Source organism: Procambarus clarkii, chromosome 55 (assembly GCF_040958095.1).
Source record: "Procambarus clarkii isolate CNS0578487 chromosome 55, FALCON_Pclarkii_2.0, whole genome shotgun sequence".
NCBI lineage: Eukaryota > Metazoa > Arthropoda > Malacostraca > Decapoda > Cambaridae > Procambarus > Procambarus clarkii.
Window position 1 is genome coordinate 25,694,445 of NC_091204.1, and position 23,165 is coordinate 25,717,609.

The window sequence follows — 23,165 nt, forward strand, 5'->3', positions numbered from 1 at the left end:
GGCTGGAGCTACAGATCCAGCACCAACCTCCTGCCAGTAGAGGGGTGTGGAGCTACATGTTCAGCACCAACCCCCTGCCAGTAGAAGGGGGCTGGAGTTACAGGTCCAGCACCAACCCCCTGCCAGAAGAGGGGGGCTGGAGCTACAGGTCCAGCACCAACCGCCTGCCAGTGGAGGGGGCTGGAGCTACAGGCCCAGCACCAACCCTCTGCCAGTAGAGGGTGGCTGGAGCTACAGGTCCAGCACCAAACCCCTGCCAGTAGAGGGGGGCTAGAGCTACAGGTCCAGCACCAAACCCCCTGCAAGTAGAGGGGGGCTGGAGCTACAGGCCCAGCACCAACCCCCTGCAAGTAGAGGGGGGCTGGAGCTACAGGTCCAGCACCAACCCCCTGCCATTATAGGAGGGGGTCTGGAGCTACTGGTCTAGCACTAACCCCCTGCCAGTAGAGGGGGGATGGAGCTACAGGTCCTGAACCAGCCTCCTGCCAGTAGAGAGGAGCTGGAGCTACAGGTCCAGCACCATCTCACTGCCAGTAGAGGGGGGCTGGAGCTACAGGTCTAGCACAAACCCCCTTCCAGTAGAGAGCGGTAAGAGCTACAGGTCCAGCATCAACCTCCTGCCAGTAGAGGGGGGCTAGAGCTACAGGTTCAGCACCAGCCCCCTGCCAGTAGAGGGGGGCTGGAGCTACAGGTCTAGCACAAACCCCCTTCCAGTAGAGAGCGGTAAGAGCTACAGGTCCAGCATCAACCTCCTGCCAGTAGAGGGGGGCTAGAGCTACAGGTTCAGCACCAGCCCCCTGTCAGTAGAGGGGGGGGCTGGAGCTACAGATCCAGCACCAACCTCCTGCCAGTAGAGGGGTGTGGAGCTACATGTTCAGCACCAACCCCCTGCCAGTAGAAGGGGGCTGGAGTTACAGGTCCAGCACCAACCCCCTGCCAGAAGAGGGGGGCTGGAGCTACAGGTCCAGCACCAACCGCCTGCCAGTGGAGGGGGCTGGAGCTACAGGCCCAGCACCAACCCTCTGCCAGTAGAGGGTGGCTGGAGCTACAGGTCCAGCACCAAACCCCTGCCAGTAGAGGGGGGCTAGAGCTACAGGTCCAGCACCAAACCCCCTGCAAGTAGAGGGGGGCTGGAGCTACAGGCCCAGCACCAACCCCCTGCAAGTAGAGGGGGGCTGGAGCTACAGGTCCAGCACCAACCCCCTGCCATTATAGGAGGGGGTCTGGAGCTACTGGTCTAGCACTAACCCCCTGCCAGTAGAGGGGGGATGGAGCTACAGGTCCTGAACCAGCCTCCTGCCAGTAGAGAGGAGCTGGAGCTACAGGTCCAGCACCATCTCACTGCCAGTAGAGGGGGGCTGGAGCTACAGGTCCAGCACCAACCCCCTGCCATTATAGGAGGGGGTCTGGAGCTACTGGTCTAGCACCAACCCCCTGCCAGTAGAGGGGGGATGGAGCTACAGGTCCTGAACCAGCCTCCTGCCAGTAGAGGGGGGCTGAAGCTACAGGTCCAGCACCAACCCTCTGAAAGTAGAAGGGGGGCTGGAGCTACATGTCCAGCACCAACCCCCTGCCAGTAGAGAGGGGGGCTGGAGCTACAGGTCCAGCAGCACCCCCTGCTAGGAGAGGGGGGCTGGAGCTACAGGTCCAGAACCAACCCCCTGCCAGTAGAGAGGGGGCTGGAGCTACAGGTCCAGCACCATACCCCCCGCCAGTAGAGGGGGGGGGGAGCTACAGGTCCAGCACCATCTCCCTGCCAGTAGAGAGGGGGGCTGAAGCTACAGGTCCAGCACCAACCCTCTGACAGTAGAAGGGGGCTGGAGCTACAGGTCCAGCACTAACCCCCTGCCAGTAGAGAGGGGGGCTGGAGCTACAGGTCCATCACCAACCCCCTGTCAGTATAGGGGGGCTGGAGCTACAGGTCCATCACCAACCCCCTGTCAGTATAGGGGGGCTTGAGCTACAGGTCCATCACCACCCACTGCTCGTAGAGAGGGGCTGGAGCTACAGGTCCAGCACCAAACCCCTGCAAGTAGAGCGGGGCTGGAGCTACAGGTCCAGCAACAACCCCCTGCCAGTAGAAGGGGCTCAAGCTACAGGTCCAGCACCAACCCCCTGGTAGTAGAGGGGGCGGGAGCAACAGGTCCAGCACCAACCCCCTGCCAGTAGAGGGGGGCTGGAGCTACAGGTCCAGCACCATACCCCCCGCCAGTAGAGGGGGGGGGGAGCAGGAGCTACAGGCCCAGCACTAACCCCCTGCCAGTAGAGGGGGCGGGAGCTACAAGTCCAGTACCAACCCCCTGTTAGTAGAGGGAGGCTGGAGCTACAGGTTCAGCACCAACCCCCTGCCAGTAGAGAGGGGGGCTGGTGCTACAGGTCCAGCACCACCCCCTGCTAGTAGAGGGGGCGGGAGCAACAGGTCCAGCACCAACCCCCTGCCAGTAGAGGGGGGCTGGAGCTACAGGTCCAGCACCAACCCCCCCTGCCAGTAGAGGGGGGAGTGGAGCTACAGGTCCAGCACCAACCCCTCCTGCCAGTAGAGGGGGAGTGGAGCTACAGGTCCAGCACCAACCCTCTGCCAGTAGAGAGGGGGGCTGGAGCTACAGGTCCAGCACCACCCCCTGCTAGTAAAGGGGGGCTGGAGCTACAGGCCCAGCATCAACCCCCTGCAAGTAGAGGGGGGCTGGAGCTACAGGCCCAGCACCAACCCCCTGCAAGTAGAGGGGGGGGGGAGCTATAGGTCCAGCACCAAACCCCCTGCCAGTAGAGGGGGGAGTAGAGCTACAGGTCCAGCACCAAGCCCCTGCCAGTAGAGAAGGGCTGGAGCTGCAGGTCCAGCACCAAACCCCCTGCAAGTAGAGGGGGGCTGGAGCTACAGGTCCAGCACCAACCCCCTGCCAGTAGAGGGGGGCTGGAGCTACAGGTCCAGCACCAACCCCCTGCCAGTAGAGAGGGGGGCTGGAGCTACATGTCCAGCACCAACCCCCTGCCAGTAGAGGTGGACTGGAGCTACAGGTCCATCACCAACCCCCTGTCAGTATAAGGGTGCTGGAGCTACAGGTCCAGCACCAACCCCCCTGCCAGTAGAGAGGGGCTGGAGCTACAGGTCCAGCACCAACCTCCTGCCAGTAAAGGTGGGCTGGAGCTACAAGTCCAGCACCAACCCCCTGCCAGCAGGTGGTGGCTGGAGCTACAGGTCCAGCACCAACCCCCTGTCAGTAGAGGGGCTGGAGCTACAGGACCAGCACTAACCCCCTGCCAGTAGAAGGGGGGGCTGGAGATACAGGTCCAGCACCAACTCCCTGCCAGTAGGTGGTGGCTGGAGCTACAGGTCCAGCACCAACCCCCTGCCAGTAGAGGGGGGCTGGAGCTACAGGTCCAGAACCAACTCACTACCAGTAGAGGGGTACTGGAGCTACTGGTCCAGCACCAACCCCCTGCCAGTAGAGGGGGGCTGGAGCTACAGGTCCAGCACCAACCCCCTGCCAGTAGAGGGGGGCTGGAGCTACAGGTCAGTGACACCAACCCTTTGCCAGTAGGTGCTTTCCTTGATATAGGCTTGTAGGCTTCAGTTTATGTGTAGTGTAATGTGCTGATTGTGGTGAATGTGGTAGGTGTGGTTGACTGATAATGGGTCTCTCATGGACTGAAGGTGATAATGGGGCTGACACTGTCCACAGGTGATAATCGAGCAGACACTGACCACAGGTGATAATGGGGCTGACACTGTCCACAGGTGATAATGGGGCTGACACTGACCACAGATGATAATGGGTCTGACACTGATCACAGGTGATAATGGGGCTGACACTGACCACAGGTGATAATGGGGCTGACACTGACCACAGGTGATAATGGGGCTGACACTGATCATAGGTGATAATGGGGCTGACACTGACCACAGGTGATAATGGGGCTGACACTGATCACAGGTGATAATGGGGCTGACACTGACTACAGGTGATAATGGGGCTGACACTGATCACAGGTGATAATGGGGCTGACACTGACCACAGTGATAATGGGGCTGACACTGACTACAGGTGATAATGGGGTTGACACTGACTACAGGTGATAATGGGACTGACACTGACCACAGGTGATAATGGGGCTGACACTGATCACAGGTGATAATGGGGCTGACACTGACCACAGTGATAATGGGGCTGACACTGACTACAAGTGATAATGGGACTGACACTGACCACAGGTGATAATGGGGCTGACACTGTCCACAGGTGATAATGGGGCTGACACTGACCACAGCTGATAATGGGGCTGACACTGTCTACAGGTTGAGGACCTCCGCAGGATGAGGGAGCCCGTCAAGAGGCTGGTGGAGGCTGGCCGGGTGTTGGCCATCCAGGAAGACCAAGATGGCCGCCGCTCCGCCAGGATAACTCTACAAGACGGACAGCTGTACCTCCACCCACTCCTGCGTCAGCCCACGCCCGCCCACGCCCACACCCTCCAGGTTACTTTATTACACTCACTAGTCTTACTGAGTTTTGATAACTAATATGATAACATTTCGTTATACAGTTATCAGCATGATTTATTTCATTTTCTGCAGGAGAGTGAGGTTGTGGGCGTGTTGGATCCCTCCTGCACCCTGGCGTTCATTGACCTCGGGTGGGCGGGGTCAACAAGAGGGCGGGTCACCATCCGGCTGACCCCTGACACTCCGCTGGCCAGACAGTTTGTGTTGTTGTGTACGGGCCAGCGGGGCCACACCTACCGCAACACTAAACTGTTGCGGGTGTTTGAGAAGGATGAGCCGGGGGAGAGTGTTGTGGGCGGAGACTACGAGAGTAATGATGGTGAGGGAGGAGCCCCACTGCTGCCTGACCTCCAGGGGCAGTACCGGGAATCAGGCCGGGCAGGAGCTGTGCGGGCCAGGGGTGGGCCTAGGGGTCCCAGGAGTGCCCAGTTCGCCATCACCACCAGGGACCTCCAGGATGGTGACCAGTGGTCACGTGTCTTTGGTGATGTGGTGAGCGGCCTGGATGTGGTGAGGGCAGCCGTCAACCACAGTGACATTACGGAGGTGACTGTGGTGGACTGTGGTGTTGTGCTGCCACTCTAGTTCACTGTACCACCACCATCACTACTGTGGTGTTGTGCTGCCACTCTAGTTCACTGTATCACCACCATCACTACTGTGGTGTTGTGCTTCCACTATAGTTCACTGTACCACCACCATCACTACTGTGGTGTTGTGCTGCCACTCTAGTTCACTGTACCACCACCATCACTACTGTGGTGTTGTGCTGCCACTCTAGTTCACTTTATCACCACCATCACTGCTGTGGTGTTGTGCTGCCACTCTAGTTCACTGTATCACTACTGTGGTGTTGTGCTGCCACTTTAGTTCACTGTACCACCACCATCACTACTGTGGTGTTGTGCTGCCACTCTAGTTCACTGTACTACCACCATCACTACTGTGGTGTTGTGCTGCCACTCTAGTTCACTGTACTACCACCATCACTATTGTGGTGTTGTGCTGCCACTCTAGTTCACTGTACTACCACCATCACTACTGTGGTGTTGTGCTGCCACTCTAGTTCACTGTACCACCACCATCACTACTGTGGTGTTGTGCTGCCACTCTAGTTCACTGTACCATAACTACTCTGGTGTTGTGTTGCCACTGTAGTTCACTGTACCATCACCATCACTACTGTGGTGTTGGGCTGCCACTCTAGTTCACCGTACCATAACTACTGTGGTGTGCTGTGTGACGGAGTTCCCCCCCTTATAATTCTCCCACGCCTGCAGTAAGAGTCATGTCTACTTTTCCCAAGCGTTCTCTACGTTGCAGGCTACAATTTGATATATGGGAGAGAGTGAAGTGTTCTCGGAGAGCCGAGAAATTTGTGAAATAGTAATATTTTGGCCTGTGGTTTAGGCCCTTTAGGGAGCCAAGATGGCGCTGGCTTCCCTGATCTCCCGCCAAAACCGTGTGACGTCAGTGGCACCGGATTGGTCACCGACAGCAGTGTGGCACCGGGAGCCAATGAAAACCTCCCGTGGCGAAAGTGACGTCACGAAGGAAGGGGGTCCGGCCAGCGCGCCGGGCTGGCGCCAGCAGTCAGACACGACACGTCATAGAGGTCGGACGTGCGACGAGTGGTCCTGTCAGTCGGACAGTTATTCCAGCTCCCGTGGATTTACGCGTCACCGGAAGTCCGCCAGTACTCTGAGAAGTCTTCCCTAGTTCATGTGTTGAACCAGAAGAGGGAATTGACGGTTATTTGAGCAACAAGTGCTCCAGTCAGGTACTGTGCCAGTAGCAGTGAAGCCGTGCAGTGACGTATGTTGATGTCTGTGGCAATTCACCAGTTCGTGACAGCGTAGTGGCCGACAGAGCCACTGGGTAGCTGAGGAAGAGAGGACTATTTGGGGAAACCGAACGACTGTAGCTGAGACGTAGGCGACAGCCGTTGCTGGGAGAAGACGACGGCCAGGAGACCGACTCCAACCTTCAAGAAGTCAAGAAGGAGGACGGACCTGCAGTGAGGAGGCACGGAGACGACGCGCTAAACGGTGGGACGACGAGAGGCTCTGGTAGGACACGACGACGTGTAGTGTGGGGGCGTTCCCGACACGAGGACCAGGAGCTACATCTCGACTCTCATCGGAGGATAGGGTGAAGTAGGTGGTTCTAGTTCCCTCCCCATTCCCCTTTAGTTAGCTATGTTATTCGGCTATATTTTATAGCCTGAGGATTTTATATGTCGTGAGCAAGTCTCACCCATGTCATGGTAAAGCACTAGTGTGCTAGACAGTACTATCAAGAGTACTTGTAATATTCATGTTGATTATTGGTGTGTACAGGCACCAGGAACCAGTGATAAATTTACTGTGTTGTGTATATCTTTCTATAGATTTTGATATGAACATATAGTGGTAAAATATATATAAGATTATGCCAGTATTTGGAGGTTAGGCTATGTGCCCAGAAACTATTTATTTTCCATGTATTGATGATTGATTTATATACCATATATATGTCTATGTTCATTCAGTGAATAATCATTTGTGAGTACAGTGAATTATTGCGTTATCGCCAACGAGAGAAAGTACTGAAAACTCCAGTGTTAATAGTTCATAATATATTGTTGAGTGAAGAACAATGTGAAGCCATTACAGTGAATCATTATAGCATTGATTGTAGAAAAGACTGTTTGAGCCTGAGTACAGTGTAACTGAGTAATCCGGTTTATTTAGCCAATATCGAGTGTGCGAGTTTCTAGTAATATTGGAGAATTTAACGAAACAGTGAATCTAGAAAACAAGCAAAGTTCGCGCGGAGATGCCATTGCGATCAGCTGTTCTTGACACTTGATGAGGAAGGGAGATGTTGCCACCTTATGATCACATAATATCCGTGGGAATTATCGGCCGCGTCAGGATCAGTTGATTAATTGATTATTGTTTGGCTTTGTGACATCTCTCATACATTTTAAGTAAAATACAAAACTCTCTTTGTGTTTTTATCATCCCCTCCATTGATCTTGTGGCTATACTATACCTGTAAGCATAGAGTGATAACAATAAGTACCTGCTTGATTCCTGATCTTTGAGTGTGACCTTGCCAAGGCTACCACTGAATACACCAGTCCACTGATGGTGTTACTGGCCACCTTAAACACCAGTTGGCGATCTTGTGGATAACCGTAGAGCCCTATTGTTGGGGAGGGCACACGACAGTCGATGTGCACGAGTCGTGTTCTCACTCTTTCTTAATTAGAGGCCGTTAAGATTGACTGGGAGACTCTCCTGGCGTGCAGTGGCGCCGTGAGGATCGAGGGAAGATCCGCAGGGCTACGGTGAGTTACCTTGAGCATAACTATTGCTCACCCCAGAGTAAGGGTAGAAAATAATAGAGAGGTGAAACCCCAACATTGGCGACCTCGCCAGGATACAGATCGGAGTAAAGGTTGCAGTGGTACTTGGCAGTGGTGTTAGAGATCAGGTGCAGGTTAACACTCGTAGCACAAGATGGAGGATGATAAAGTAGCGAGGTTTATTGACTCTTGAGACGAACAGGTGCTGGAAGAGTGCACCAAGGCACAGTTACAGGCTATAGCGGATCATTTTGGAATAAAGCTGAAATCTGCCCGAGTTGGTGAAAGAAGACTAGAGATAATGGCTCAGCTAAAGGCTCGAGACGAAGCTTTGGGGGAGGAACGGCCCCAAACACCTGCCAGTGAGGGTGAGCACCTGAGTATTGGTGGAAGCAGCAGGGGATCCAGCGGCAGCAGGCACAGCATAAAGCTGGAAATAATGAAGTTGCAGCTGGAAGCACAGCAGCGTAAGGAAGAGCGAGAAGCAGAAGCGCAGCTGAGGAGAGAAGAGGCACAGCAGCGCAAGGAAGAGCCAGAAGCAGAAGCGCAGCTGAGGAGAGAAGAAGCACAACAGCGCAAAGAAGAGCGAGAAGCACAACAGCGCAAAGAAGAGCGAGAAGCACAACAGCGCAAAGAAGAGCAAGAGCGAGAAGCACAGATGAAGCGTGAGGAGCGAGAAGCCCAACTGCGCCGGGAAGAGCAAGAGCGAGAAGCACAGATGAAGCGTGAGGAGCGAGAAGCACAGATGCAGCGTGAGGAACGAGAAGCACAACTACGCAGGGAAGAACACGAGCGAGAAGCTAGGATGAGACAACAGGAAATAGATGCTAACAAGGAGGTGGAGCTGAAGCGAGCTGAACTGGGACTAGGGGTCCCTGCCCCGCCACAGGAAGACCGACGAGTGAGGGAACGAGACCTGCCGGTCTTTGTGCCTAGTGAAGCCGAAAGTTTCTTCGATCACTTTGAGAGAGTTGCTGCTATGAAGAGGTGGCCGAGGGCGGAGTGGGCGGAGTTGGTCCAAGGGAGGCTCACAGGTGAAGCTCGCCAAGCCTTCACTATGCTCGACTTCCAAGAATGCACTAACTACGATGCGGTAAAACGAGCTGTGCTCCGTTCCTTTAAGCTCACGCCAGAGTGTTACAGAAAGAGGTTTAGAGAATGTACCCGGTTGCCAGGAAAGTCGTATGCGGAGACGGCGAGGGACATAGAAAGAAAGCTCCTTAAGTGGCTGGACTCTGAAGAAGCAAGGTCGATCGAAGAGGTCAAGGAACTAATGGCCATGGAAAAGTTTATGTCCGTGCTCTCTCCTGAGATCAGGATGAGGATAAAGGAGGCGGACATAAAGGACCTGAGGGCTGCAGCCGACCGGGCCGACATGCTAGAAGAAGCCCTACGCCCTCGCCGAGAGGGACAGAACCGACCACCCGCATACGTCGGAAACGATAGGAGTTATAGAAGGACGGATGGATGGAGGACAGGAGCGAGTTCTCCCAAATCCCACCTCTCAAGTTGGAACACCCGAGGATCAAAAGGTACTGTAGAACCAATCAAGAAGAACCAAGCGGAGAGCTCGGGAGCTGTCGTTGCGACCAAGGAGTCAACAAGCGGTGCGGGAAAGACGCAGGGTGCGACGGCCTCTGGAGGCAGTGCTAAGGCGAGCGGTGGCGGATGGTCTCCGCCGAGGGGCCGCTGCTACAATTGCGGAATACCCGGACACGTCGCGCGGGAATGCAGACGCCCTAAGCAGCGGGGACACATTGCTTTAGTGATGTTCGAGGACCAGAGGGCCGAGAGAGTGCGGGATGAACCCGTGCTGAGTGGGGAGAAGAAAGTTCACCCATTCGTGTGTCAAGGAACCGTAAGGATGGGGACGCAGACCCCATCCCCGTGAAGATCTTAAGAGACACCGGGGCTGACTTTACCCTGGTAAGTGAAACCCTGTTCCCCGAAGGTTACGAAAGTACCAGTGTGGGGGTGGCAAGTGTGACCACTGTGGGAGGCCCAGTGAGGATGCCCCTACACCAGGTAACTCTAAATTCCGACTATGGCTGCCAGACCCTAGTGGTGGGAGTCTGTACATCAATGCCCAAGATGGAGGCGCAGGTCATCTTGGGGAATGACGCGTGTGGAGGATATGTCCTTCCGAATCTTGTGAAAGGCGAAGAATGCCTAGAACAATACAAGGAGACAGGCGGAGAGTGGAACGCCTGTGGGGGCGAGGAGGGAATCGCACCGGTGGCGTTCCCAGTTTGTGCTGTGGTACCAAGACGACGCAAAGAACAAGGAGGTTGTGGATCTGATGGGGCTGAGGAGACAACTGACAGCCCGGGAATAGATCGCCTCTTCGTAGAACCCGGAGAACGAGCGGAGGGCGGAGACAGCCCAAGTGGTGAGTTGCAGGTGACCCTCACCAGTTCTCTAGGGGTAGACCGCGCTCGTCTTGAACAGTTGCAGCAGGAGGAGTTCCCCGATTTGATTAGTGAGGCCCAAGGAGGACGTGTTGGTCCTGAGAAGGCTACTCATTTGTACCTTCAAGACGGCATGCTGATGAGGCAGTGGAGACCTGTGAGGGTGGAGGCCGGGGAAGAGTCCCTAAGCACGAGGCACCAGGTAGTGTTGCCGGCCCAGTGCCGAGCGGCCGTGTTGGACCTAGCGCACTCCGTAGACTCTGCAGGTCACCTGGGAGTGACGAAGACGCTGCGAAGGATCAGGGATTACTTTTACTGGCCAGGTATGGACGCCGAGGTGAGGCGCTATTGTAAGACGTGCTTACCATGCCAGAGGGCAGGGAAGAGCCAGTCCGCGATACCGAAGGCCCCATTGATCCCTGTTCCAGCGTTTGGGCCTGCTTTCGAGCGTCTGCTAGTTGATGGAGTGGGTCCTTTGCCAAGGACGAAGAAAGGGAACACCTACCTAATGACAATAATGTGCACATCCACCAGGTTTCCGGAAGCCGTCCCGATGCGACGTTTAACATCACAAGGAGTAGCCTGCCAACTGCAGCGATTTTTCTCGTGGGTAGGGATGCCCAAAGAGATCCAGACAGACGGTGCAAGCATTTTTCAGTCGAAGTGGTTCCGACAGACGATGGCAGGATGGGGAGTGACTCAGATTCGATCGTCGCCCTACCGACCGCAGTCGCAGGGGGCGATCGAAAGATTCCACTCCACATTGAAGACTGTGCTGAGAGTGTTCTGCGCAGAACAGGGGGCTGAGTGGGATGAGGCTATATACCCCGTGTTATTTGCCATACGCAACGCGGTGGTAGAATCACTAGGATTCTCACCATTCCAGCTAGTGTATGGACACGAGGTGAGAAGTCCCCTGTCCATGCTGAGGGATCAATGGACACCGGCAGCGACCGTGGGAACGGTGAACGAATATGTCCAGAAGTTTAAAGAACGTCTCACTCTAGCGAAGGAACTGGCTGGGAAGCACCTGAAGGAGGCGCAGCGTAAGATGTCGGAGTGGTACGACAAGAGAGCTACGCAGAGGGATTTCCAGGTCGGGTCCCAAGTAATGGTCTTGCTTCCAGGCAAAGGTAGGGTGACCGAGTCACGGTTCGAAGGACCATACCAAGTGCTGCGATGGTTGGGTCCGGTGTCGTACGAAATTGGGAAGTCGGACAGATCCCGAAAGAAACAGGTGTGTCACGTGGACCGCCTGAAGCCCTTCTTCACTGTGGAAGGAGGAACCGCCAGGCAGGAAGGAACGATGACCCGGGAACCCCAGCAGAAGACAGTTCTATGCGTACAGGTGGACCAAGAACTCCCGGAGGAGGAAGGAAAGTGGTCCAGGGCGGATGGCACCCGTCTCACCAACACTGAGAGTCTGGCAAACATCAAGGACAAGCTGTCGCATCTGTTAGGGCAACAGAGAGCGGACCTGACAGACCTACTGAGAAAGAATGCCTCCCTCTTCACCGACGTGCCCCGACGACACCGGAGTGTGACGCACGAGGTGGAGGTGAGGGACGCCAGGCCCGTCAAACAGAGCGCGTACAGGGTGAGCCAGGAGAAGCGAGAGCTGATGAGAAAGGAGGTGGAGTACCTCCTTGAGAACGACCTTGCGGAGCCCAGCAAAAGTGAGTGGAGTTCCCCGTGCCTGTTGGTGAGGAAAAGCGACGGAACATACCGCTTTTGTACAGATTACAGGAGGGTGAACTCCATCACGGTGGCGGATTCTCACCCCATGCCAAGAGTGAGTGACTGCATTGACCAGGTGGGCAGTGCACGGTATGTATCCAAGGTCGATCTTCTCAAGGGGTACTACCAGATCTCCCTGACTCCTGAGGCCAGGAAGATATCAGCTTTCGCGACTCCTGATGGGCTGTACCAGTACCAGGTGTTGCCCTTCGGCATGAAAAATAGCGGCAGCTGCTTCCAGCGAATGATGAACGAGCTGTTAAGGGGTGCAGCAGGATGCACGGTTTACATCGATGACATCGTCGTGTACGCCGACGATTGGGGGACGCATCTGGAGAGACTTGGGGAATTATTCAGAAGGTTAGAGGAGGCTAACCTGACTGTAAATTTGGCCAAGAGTGAGTTCGGGAAAGCTCACTTAGAGTACCTCGGTTTTGTCATCGGCCAAGGTGAAGTCACTCCAGTTGATAACAAAGTTGCAGCCATAAAGGAATACCCCGTGCCCAAGACGCGCAAGGAGTTGCTCAGGTACCTCGGAATGATAGGGTACTATCGTGGGTTCTGCCGGAATTTCTCCACGGTAGCGCATCCCCTAACCGAGCTACTCTCCAAGAATGTAAGATGGAGATGGGGAGGGGCCTGCCAAGAGTCTTTTGAAAAGACCAAGAAATTGTTGACGGAGGCCCCAGTATTGATATCTCCAGATTTTTCAGCCGGTTTTATTCTGTACGTGGACGCCAGCGACGTTAGAATAGGGGCCATGTTGGCTCAAGAACGAAGTGAAGTACATAGGCCAGTAGCCTTCTACTCGAAGAAGTTCGTAAAATACCAGCGGGCCTACAGCACCGTTGAGAAGGAGGCATTGGCGCTAGTTATGGCCCTGAAGCACTTTGATGTGTACGTGGGAGGAGGGGCGAGACCTGTCCTAGTATTCACCGATCACAACCCTCCCACATTTTTATACAAGATGAAGAATTCCAACCAACGTCTAACTAGGTGGGCGTTGTTACTGCAAGAATACCGGCTGGAAATCAAACACATCAAGGGGAAGGACAACGTAGTAGCGGATGCCATATCCCGCATACACTAAACAGACATGACTCTTATTTTAAGGTGAGGGGTATGTGACGGAGTTCCCCCCCTTATAATTCTCCCACGCCTGCAGTAAGAGTCATGTCTACTTTTCCCAAGCGTTCTCTACGTTGCAGGCTACAATTTGATATATGGGAGAGAGTGAAGTGTTCTCGGAGAGCCGAGAAATTTGTGAAATAGTAATATTTTGGCCTGTGGTTTAGGCCCTTTAGGGAGCCAAGATGGCGCTGGCTTCCCTGATCTCCCGCCAAAACCGTGTGACGTTAGTGGCACCGGATTGGTCACCGACAGCAGTGTGGCACCGGGAGCCAATGAAAACCTTCCGTGGCGAAAGTGACGTCACGAAGGAAGGGGGTCCGGCCAGCGCGCCGGGCTGGCGCCAGCAGTCAGACACGACACGTCATAGAGGTCGGACGTGCGACGAGTGGTCCTGTCAGTCGGACAGTTATTCCAGCTCCCGTGGATTTACGCGTCACCGGAAGTCCGCCAGTACTCTAAGAAGTCTTCCCTAGTTCATGTGTTGAACCAGAAGAGGGAATTGACGGTTATTTGAGCAACAAGTGCTCCAGTCAGGTACTGTGTCAGTAGCAGTGAAGCCGTGCAGTGACGTATGTTGATGTCTGTGGCAATTCACCAGTTCGTGACAGCGTAGTGGCCGACAGAGCCACTGGGTAGCTGAGGAAGAGAGGACTATTTGGGGAAACCAAACGACTGTAGCTGAGACGTAGGCGACAGCCGTTGCTGGGAGAAGACGACGGCCAGGAGACCGACTCCAACCTTCAAGAAGTCAAGAAGGAGGACGGACCTGCAGTGAGGAGGCACGGAGACGACGCGCTAAACGGTGGGACGACGAGAGGCTCTGGTAGGACACGACGACGTGTAGTGTGGGGGCGTTCCCGACACGAGGACCAGGAGCTACATCTCGACTCTCATCGGAGGATAGGGTGAAGTAGGTGGTTCTAGTTCCCTCCCCATTCCCCTTTAGTTAGCTATGTTATTCGGCTATATTTTATAGCCTGAGGATTTTATATGTCGTGAGCAAGTCTCACCCATGTCATGGTAAAGCACCAGTGTGCTAGACAGTACTATCAAGAGTACTTGTAATATTCATGTTGATTATTGGTGTGTACAGGCACCAGGAACCAGTGATAAATTTACTGTGTTGTGTATATCTTTCTATAGATTTTGATATGAACATATAGTGGTAAAATATATATAAGATTATGCCAGTATTTGGAGGTTAGGCTATGTGCCCAGAAACTATTTATTTTCCATGTATTGATGATTGATTTATATACCATATATATGTCTATGTTCATTCAGTGAATAATCATTTGTGAGTACAGTGAATTATTGCGTTATCGCCAACGAGAGAAAGTACTGAAAACTCGTGTTAATAGTTCATAATATATTGTTGAGTGAAGAACAATGTGAAGCCATTACAGTGAATCATTATAGCATTGATTGTAGAAAAGACTGTTTGAGCCTGAGTACAGTGTAACTGAGTAATCCGCTTTATTTAGCCAATATCGAGTGTGCGAGTTTCTAGTAATATTGGAGAAATTAACGAAACAGCGAATCTAGAAAACAAGCAAAGTTCGCGCGGAGAGGCCATTGCGATCAGCTGTTCTTGACACTTGATGAGGAAGGGAGATGTTGCCACCTTATGATCACATAATATCCGTGGGAATTATCGGCCGCGTCAGGATCAGTTGATTAATTGATTATTGTTTGGCTTTGTGACATCTCTCATACATTTTAAGTAAAATACAAAACTCTCTTTGTGTTTTTATCATCCCCTCCATTGATCTTGTAGCTATACTATACCTGTAAGCATAGAGTGATAACAATAAGTACCTGCCTGATTCCTGATCTTTGAGTGTGACCTTGCCAAGGCTACCACTGAATACACCAGTCCACTGATGGTGTTACTGGCCACCTTAAACACCAGTTGGCGATCTTGTGGATAACCGTAGAGCCCTATTGTTGGGGAGGGCACACGACAGTCGATGTGCACGAGTCGTGTTCTCACTCTTTCTTAATTAGAGGCCGTTAAGATTGACTGGGAGACTCTCCTGGCGTGCAGTGGCGCCGTGAGGATCGAGGGAAGACCCGCAGGGCTACGGTGAGTTACCTTGAGCATAACTATTGCTCACCCCAGAGTAAGGGTAGAAAATAATAGAGGTGAAACCCCAACAGCTGCCACTGTAGTTCACTGTACCATCACTACTGTGGTGTTATGCTGCCACTCTAGTTCACTGTACCACCACTTCTGTGGTGTTGTGCTGCCACTGTAGTTCACTGTACCATCACCACTGTGGTGTTGTGCTGCCACTGTAGTTCACTGTACCATCACTACTGTGGTGTTATGCTGCCACTCTAGTTCACTGTACCACCACTTCTGTGGTGTTGTGCTGCTACTGTAGTTCACTGTACCATCACTACTGTGGTGTTGTGCTGCCACTCTAGTTAACTGTACCATCACCATCACTACTGTGGTATTGTGCTGCACCTCTAGTTCACTGTACCATCACCATCACTACTGTGATGTTGTGCTGCCACTCTAGTTCACTGTACCGCCACCATCACTACTGTGGTGTTGTGCTACCACTCTAGTTCACTGTACCATCACTACTGTGGTGTTGTGCTGCCACTCTAGTTCACTGTACCACCACCATCACTGATGTGGTGTTGTGCTGCCACTCTAGTTCACTGTACCATCACTACTGTCGTGTTGTGCTGCCACTCTAGTTCACTGTATCACCACCATCACTACTGTGGTGTTGTGCTGCCACTCTAGTTCACTGTACCACCACCATCACTACTGCGGTGTTGTGCTGCCACTATAGTTCACTGTACCACCACCATCACTACTGTGGTGTTGTGCTGCCACTCTAGTTCACTGTACCACCACCATCACTACTGTGGTGTTGTGCTGCTACTCTAGTTCACGGTATCATCACTACTGTGGTGTTGTGCTGCCACTCTAGTTCACGGTACCATCACTACTGTGGTGTTGTGCTGCCACTCTAGTTCACGGTACCATCACTACTGTGGTGTTGTGCTGCCACTCTAGTTCACTGTACCACCACCATCACTACTTTGGTGTTGTGCTGCGACTCTAGTTCACTGTACCATCACTACTGTGGTGTTGTGCTGCCACTCTCGTTCACTGTACCTCCACCATCACTACTGTGGTGTTGTGCTGCCACTCTAGTTCACTGTATCATCACTACTGTGGTGTTGTACTGCCACTCTAGTTCACTATACCATCACTACTGTGGTGCTGTGCTGCCACTTTAGTTCACTGTACCACCACCATCACTACTGTGGTGTTGTGCTGCCACTAGTTCACTGTACCATCACCATCACTACTGTGGTGTTGTGCTGCCACTCTAGTTCACTGTACCCCCACCATCACTACTGTGGTGTTGTACTGCCACTCTAGTTCAATGTACCATCACTACTTTGGTGTTGTGCTGCCACTCTAGTTCACTGTACCATCACTACTGTGGTGTTATGCTGCCACTCTAGTTCACTGTACCACCATTATCACTACTGTGGTGTTGTGCTGCCACTCTAGTTCACTGTACCATCACTACTTTGGTGTTGTGCTGCCACTTTAGTTCACTGTACCATCACTACTGTGGTGTTGTGCTGCCACTTTAGTTCACTGTACCACCATTATCACTACTGTGGTGTTGTGCTGCCACTCTAGTTCACTGTACCATCACTACTTTGGTGTTGTGCTGCCACTCTAGTTCACTGTACCGCCACCATCACTACTGTGGTGTTGTGCTGCCACTCTAGTTCACTGTATCACCACCATCACTACTGTGGTGTTGTGCTTCCACTATAGTTCACTGTACCACCACCATCACTACTGTGGTGTTGTGCTGCCACTCTAGTTCACTGTACCATCACTACTGTGGTGTTGTGCTGCCACTCTAGTTCACTGTACCTCCACCATCACTACTGTGGTGTTGTGCTGCCACTCTAGTTCACTGTATCATCACTACTGTGGTGTTGTGCTGCCACTCTAGTTCACTGTATCACTACTGTGGTGTTGTGCTGCCACTTTAGTTCACTGTACCGCCACCATCACTACTGTGGTGTTGTGCTGCCACTCTAGTTCACTGTACCACCACCATCACTACTTTGGTGTGCTGCCACTCTAGTTCACTGTACCATCACTACTGTGGTGTTGTGCTGCCACTCTAGTTCACTGTACCTCCACCATCACTACTGTGGTGTTGTGCTGCCACTCTAGTTCACTGTATCATCACTACTGTGGTGTTGTGCTGCCACTTTAGTTCACTGTACCACCACCATCACTACTGTGGTGTTGTGCTACCGCTCTAGTTCACTGTACTACCACCATCACTACTGTGGTGTTGTGCTGCCACTCTAGTTCACTGTACCATCACTACTGTCGTGTTGTGCTGCCACTCTTGTTCACTGTACCATCACCATCACTACTGTGGTGTTGTGCTGCCACTCTAGTTCACTGTACCATAACTACTGTGGTGTTGTGCTGCCACTGTAGTTCACTGTACCATCACTACTGTGGTGTTATGCTGCCACTGTAGTTCACTCTACCACCACCATCACTACTGTGGTGTTGTGCTGCCACTGTAGTTCACTCTACCATCACCATCACTACTGTGGTGTTGTGCTGGCACTCTAGTTCACTGTACCATCACTACTGTGGTGTTGTGCTGCCACTGTAGTTCACTGTACCATCACTACTGTGGTGTTATGCTGCCACTCTAGTTCACTGTACCACCACTTCTGTGGTGTTGTGCTGCCACTGTAGTTCACTGTACCATCACTACTGTGGTGTTGTGCTGCCATTCTAGTTAACTGTACCATCACCATCACTACTGTGGTGTTGTGCTGCCACTCTAGTTCACTGTACCGCCACCATCACTACTGTGGTGTTGTGCTGCCACTCTAGGTCACTGTACCATCACTACTGTGGTGTTGTGCTGCCACTCTAGTTCACTGTACCGCCACGATCACTGCTGTGGTGTTGTGCTGCCACTCTAGTTCACTGTACCATCACTACTGTGGTGTTGTGCTGCCACTCTAGTTCACTGTATCACCACCATCACTACTGTGGTGTTATGCTGCCACTCTAGTTCACTGTACCACCACCATCACTACTTTGGTGTTGTGCTGCCACTCTAGTTCACTGTACCATCACTACTGTGGTGTTGTGCTGCCACTCTAGTTCACTGTACCATCACTACTGTGGTGTTGTGCTGCCACTCTAGTTCACTGTATCATCACTACTGTGGTGTTGTGCTGCCATTCTAGTTAACTGTACCATCACCATCACTACTGTGGTGTTGTGCTGCACCTCTAGTTCATTGTACCATCACTATCACTACTGTGATGTTGTGCTGCCACTCTAGTTCACTGTACCGCCACCATCACATACACTAGCACTGCCCCTCGCCTCCACATACACCAGCACTGCCCCTCGCCTCCACATACACTAGCACTGCCCCTCGCCTCCACATACACTAGCACTGCCCCTCGCCTCCACATACACTAGCACTGCCCCTCGCCTCCACATACAGCAGCACTGTCCCTCGCCTCCACATACACTAGCACTGCCCCTCGCCTCCACATACACTAGCACTGCCCCTCGCCTCCACATACACTAGCACCGCCCCTCGCCTCCACATACACTAGCACTGCCCCTCGCCTCCACATACACTAGCACTGCCCCTCGCCTCCACATACACCAGCACTGCCCCTCGCCTCCACATACACTAGCACTGCCCTTCGCCTCCACATACACCAGCACTGCCAGGCCTCGCTTCCACATACACCAGCACTGCCTCTCGCCTCCACATACACCAGCACTGCCCCTCGCCTCCACATACACTAGCACTGCCCCTCGCCTCCACATACACTGGCACTGCCCCTCGCCTCCACATTCACCAGCACTGCCCCTCGCCTCCACATACACTAGCACTGCCCCTCGCCTCCACATACACCAGCACTGCCCCTCGCCTCCACATACACTAGCACTGTCCCTCGCCTCCACATACACCAGCACTGCCCCTCGCCTCCACATACACTAGCACTGCCCCTCGCCTCCACATACACCAGCACTGCCCCTCGCCTCCACATACACTAGCACTGCCCCTCGCCTCCACATACACCAGCACTGCCCCTCGCCTCCACATACACCAGCACTGCCAGGCCTCGCCTCCACATACACTAGCTCTGCCCCTCGCCTCCACATACACCAGCACTGCCAGGCCTCGCCTCCACATACACTAGCACTGCCCCTCGCCTCCACATACACCAGCACTGCTAGGCCTCGCCTACACATACACTAGCACTGCCCCTCGCCTCCACATACACTAGCACTGCCCCTCGCCTCCACATACACCAGTACTGCCCGGCCTCGCCTACACATACACAGCACTGTAGCCAGCACTAGAATCTAATAATATAATAAAATATAAGTGTTTACTTACGATAATATTTGCATGAAGCGTTTGTCCTCTGTCCGCTGACTGCACTGACGACAAAATAGCCGCTCTGTTGATACTTGTGTGGATGATGCTGTGACGTCACAGGTGAGGGCAGCAATGCGCATTTCGTCCCTCGACCCTTAATCATTCCCTCGTATGTATAATTGGCGAGACAATTTACTTATCATTTTCTTTTCCTTAGTTAGCAAATAGGGGATATTTGGCTAAGATTTCTGGTAGCAGATCGTTTTGAATGAAATATTTAAACATCTCTGGAACATTTATTATAAAATTGTCTCTGAATTCAATTCAATTTAATTGAATTGAAGTCTTTTGGCACTCCATCACATAGTGACAGACGGTGTGCTTGTTGACCCAGTTTACATTTGGTTAGGTCTACATCAGCAGATAATTAGAAATCCCAGAGAGAGTTGAAACACAGTTTAAGCCGAACAGTAGTAACATCTAGAAGTCTGCTGATTTTATTGGATGATCCATAGATGTGTGGCTCCTCTTGCATGATAGTATGATGATAGATGGAATTACTGGTGTCAATTTCACTTTGCCTCAGATCTACAAGATCTTGTTGAAGTTCTCGGTGTACTGCTGCTCTCAGATTGCTCATTGACAATCCAAGGCTACACTCATACGTCTCCTTTAAAGGCAGATTCTTTGGCTAACTTATCAGCTCTATCATGCATTCGGAGGCCAACATGAGATGGAGACCACATGAAATGTACTCTGTTACCATCCTTAATAATTTTGTTGTATTTGTACCTAGCTTCGGACACGAGCATGTTACAGTTATGTCTTAAAGAGTTGAGAGCATTTAAGGATAAGGAGTCACTTACAATTAATGTATCAAGTTTGGAGACTTGTACACATTTCAGTGCAAGGAGCAAGCAAATAGTTCAGTCTGAAAGGTAGAGGCCCAATTGTTTATAAGGACTCCCCACTCAAAGTATAGGCCATCGCCCATTGTCAGAACAACTGCACTTCCAGTTGCACCCGTGGTGCGGTGTAGGGAACCATCAGTGTATATGATTTGAGAGAGAGAATGCTCTGTGGACAGAGCATCAATATGGCTTAAGGCGTTGAGCTTTGCCTCAAGACGAAGTTTGGGCTGATTTCTAATTTGCTTCTTGGGTGGAAAGGGAGGGATTAAAACTGGAAAGGGTGTAACCTCCCACGGTGCAGGAAAGTGCCGTTGTTGTTTCTCTTGGTACAAATCATGAACCCCATACATTCTGAGTTGAGTTCCAGTTTTTGTTATCCATTTGGAACAATGCTGATCTTCAATAAAGAAATTCTGGAGGGCTTCTGTGCAAGGACTAGGATGAGTTAGCCTAAGCATTTTAATACTAATTTGACAGTTAATTTCAGTAACACGATCAACAACGCTCAGAATATTAAGTTCCTTTCTCATATTAAGTATCTTTGTGGTACGAGGGCACCCAAGGATTATCCTCAAGGCTTCGTTCTGCAATTTTTCAAGCCCTCCAAGCTTTCTTTCAGGCATCAAAACAAGCAGAGGTGCAGCATAATCCACTAAAGATCTGATGTATGCAAGGTACATCATTTTGACAATTCTGACATTGGCACCATAGCCTGAGTGATAACCTGCAACAGCCTTGAGAGCTCGGAGCCTCTCTTTATACTGATGACAGAGTCTGAATACAACAGGACTATACAGTGGCACCTCAAGGCCAAGGTATTTGAATCTGCTTACATAGTCAAGCTGGGAGCCATCAGACAATTGCATCTTGCGAACAGCTCCTCCCTGCCTGGGTGGGCGCCGATTTAGTATCTTTGTTTTCTCTGCTGAGATAATTAAACCTAGGTCCTGACATGAGTCTAATACAGAGTTAAGAGTGTTCTGCATGTTAGCATACCCAGTGGTGTGTATCATTATATCATCAGCATACCCAGTGGTGTGTATCTATATCATCATCATACCCAGTTGTGTGTATCATTATATCATCAGCATACCCAGTTGTGTGTATCATTATATCATAGGCATACCCAGTTATGTGTATCATTATATCATCAGCATACCCAGTGGTGTGTATCATTATATCATCGGCATACCCAGTTGTGTGTATCATTATATCATCAGCATACCCAGTTGTGTGTATCATTATATCATCAGCATACCCAGTGGTGTGTATCATTATATCATCAGCATAGCTATAATGATGTGGACGTTGGGTTTGCTCGGTACAGAGTTTAACAGCGTGTTTATTAAGGTATTAAATAAGGTAGGAGTGAGGACACCTTCCTGTGAAGTATCTAGTTCGAAGTCTCTTGTTATCATTAATAATTTTGTTGTATTTGTGTCTAGCTTCAGACACGTGCATGTTACAGTTATGTCTTAAAGAGTTGAGAGCAATTAAGGATGATAAAGAGTCACAATTAATGTATCAGTTTAGAGACTTGTACACATTTCAGTGCAAGAAGCAAAGAAAATAGTTCGGATTGAAGGGGGTAGAGGCCCAGTTGTTTATACGGACTTCCCACTCATAATATAAGCTTTTGATACAGTGCCACATAAAAGACTGATTAAAAGATAGAGGCTCACTATATTGTGGATTCTATATTAAGCTGAATTAGGGCATGGCTATACCAAAGGAATCAAAGATTTAGAATCAATGGGGTTAAGTCGCAACACATGGTTTTACACATGGCCGGTCATGTTTAACAAATTTGCTCTCTTTTTATTCCAGCATAGTTGAGGCAGTTGATAGTGGTAAGGATTGTGATGTTGTGTACCTTGACTTTAGCAAAGCTTTTGATACAGTGCCACATGAAACAATGTTGACCTTCAATAAAGACATTCTGGAAGGCTTCTGTGCAAGAGTTAGGATGAGCTAGCCTTAGCATTTTTATACCAATTTGACAGTTAATTTCAGTAACACGATCAACAACGCTCGGAATATTAAGTTCCTCTCTCATATTAAGTATCTTTTGTTGTACGAGGGCACCCAAGGATTATCCTCAAGGCTTCGTTCTGCAATTTTTCAAGCCCTCCAAGCTTTCTTTCAGGCATCAAAACAAGCAGAGGTGCAGCATAATCCACTAAAGATCTGATGTATGCAAGGTACATCACTTTGACAATTGTAACATTGGCACCATAGCCTGAGTGATAACCTGCAACATCTCCAAGAGGGCTTATGGAGCCTCTCTTTATACTGACGACAGAGTTTGAATACAAAAGGACAATACAAGGCAAATTTTAGGGGATTTGAATCTGTTAACATAGTCAAGCTGGGAGCCATCATACAGTTGCATCTTGTGAACAGCTCCTTCCTGCCTGGGTGGACACCCGTTTAGTATCTTTGTTTCCTCTGCTGAGATATGACTAAACCTAAGTCCTGACATGAGACTAATACAGAGTTAAGAGTGTTCTGCATGTTAGCATAACAAGTAGTGTGTATCATTATATCATCAGCATACCCAGTAGTGTGTATCATTATATCATCATGTATGATGATACATGATACAAGGAGGTCTAAATTGATCGATCGAACGATCTAAATTGGGTACTGAAATATGGTCAAAAGATTGGCGGATGCCGTTTAATA

General features: G+C 51.3%; 1 protein-coding gene across 1 annotated transcript in view; it reads left to right on the plus strand.

Moving 5' to 3' along the window:
• LOC138352914 (peptidyl-prolyl cis-trans isomerase-like) overlaps positions 1-7,489 on the plus strand; it is a 40,713-nt gene extending 33,224 nt beyond the window's left edge. The window contains exons 4-5 of the mRNA XM_069305555.1: positions 4,295-4,474; positions 4,574-7,489. Of these exons, the coding sequence (XP_069161656.1) occupies positions 4,295-4,474; positions 4,574-5,086 (693 nt within the window). The 3' untranslated portion in view covers positions 5,087-7,489. The remainder of the gene's footprint in view (positions 1-4,294; positions 4,475-4,573) is intronic.
• The last annotated feature ends 15,676 nt before the right edge of the window (positions 7,490-23,165 follow it).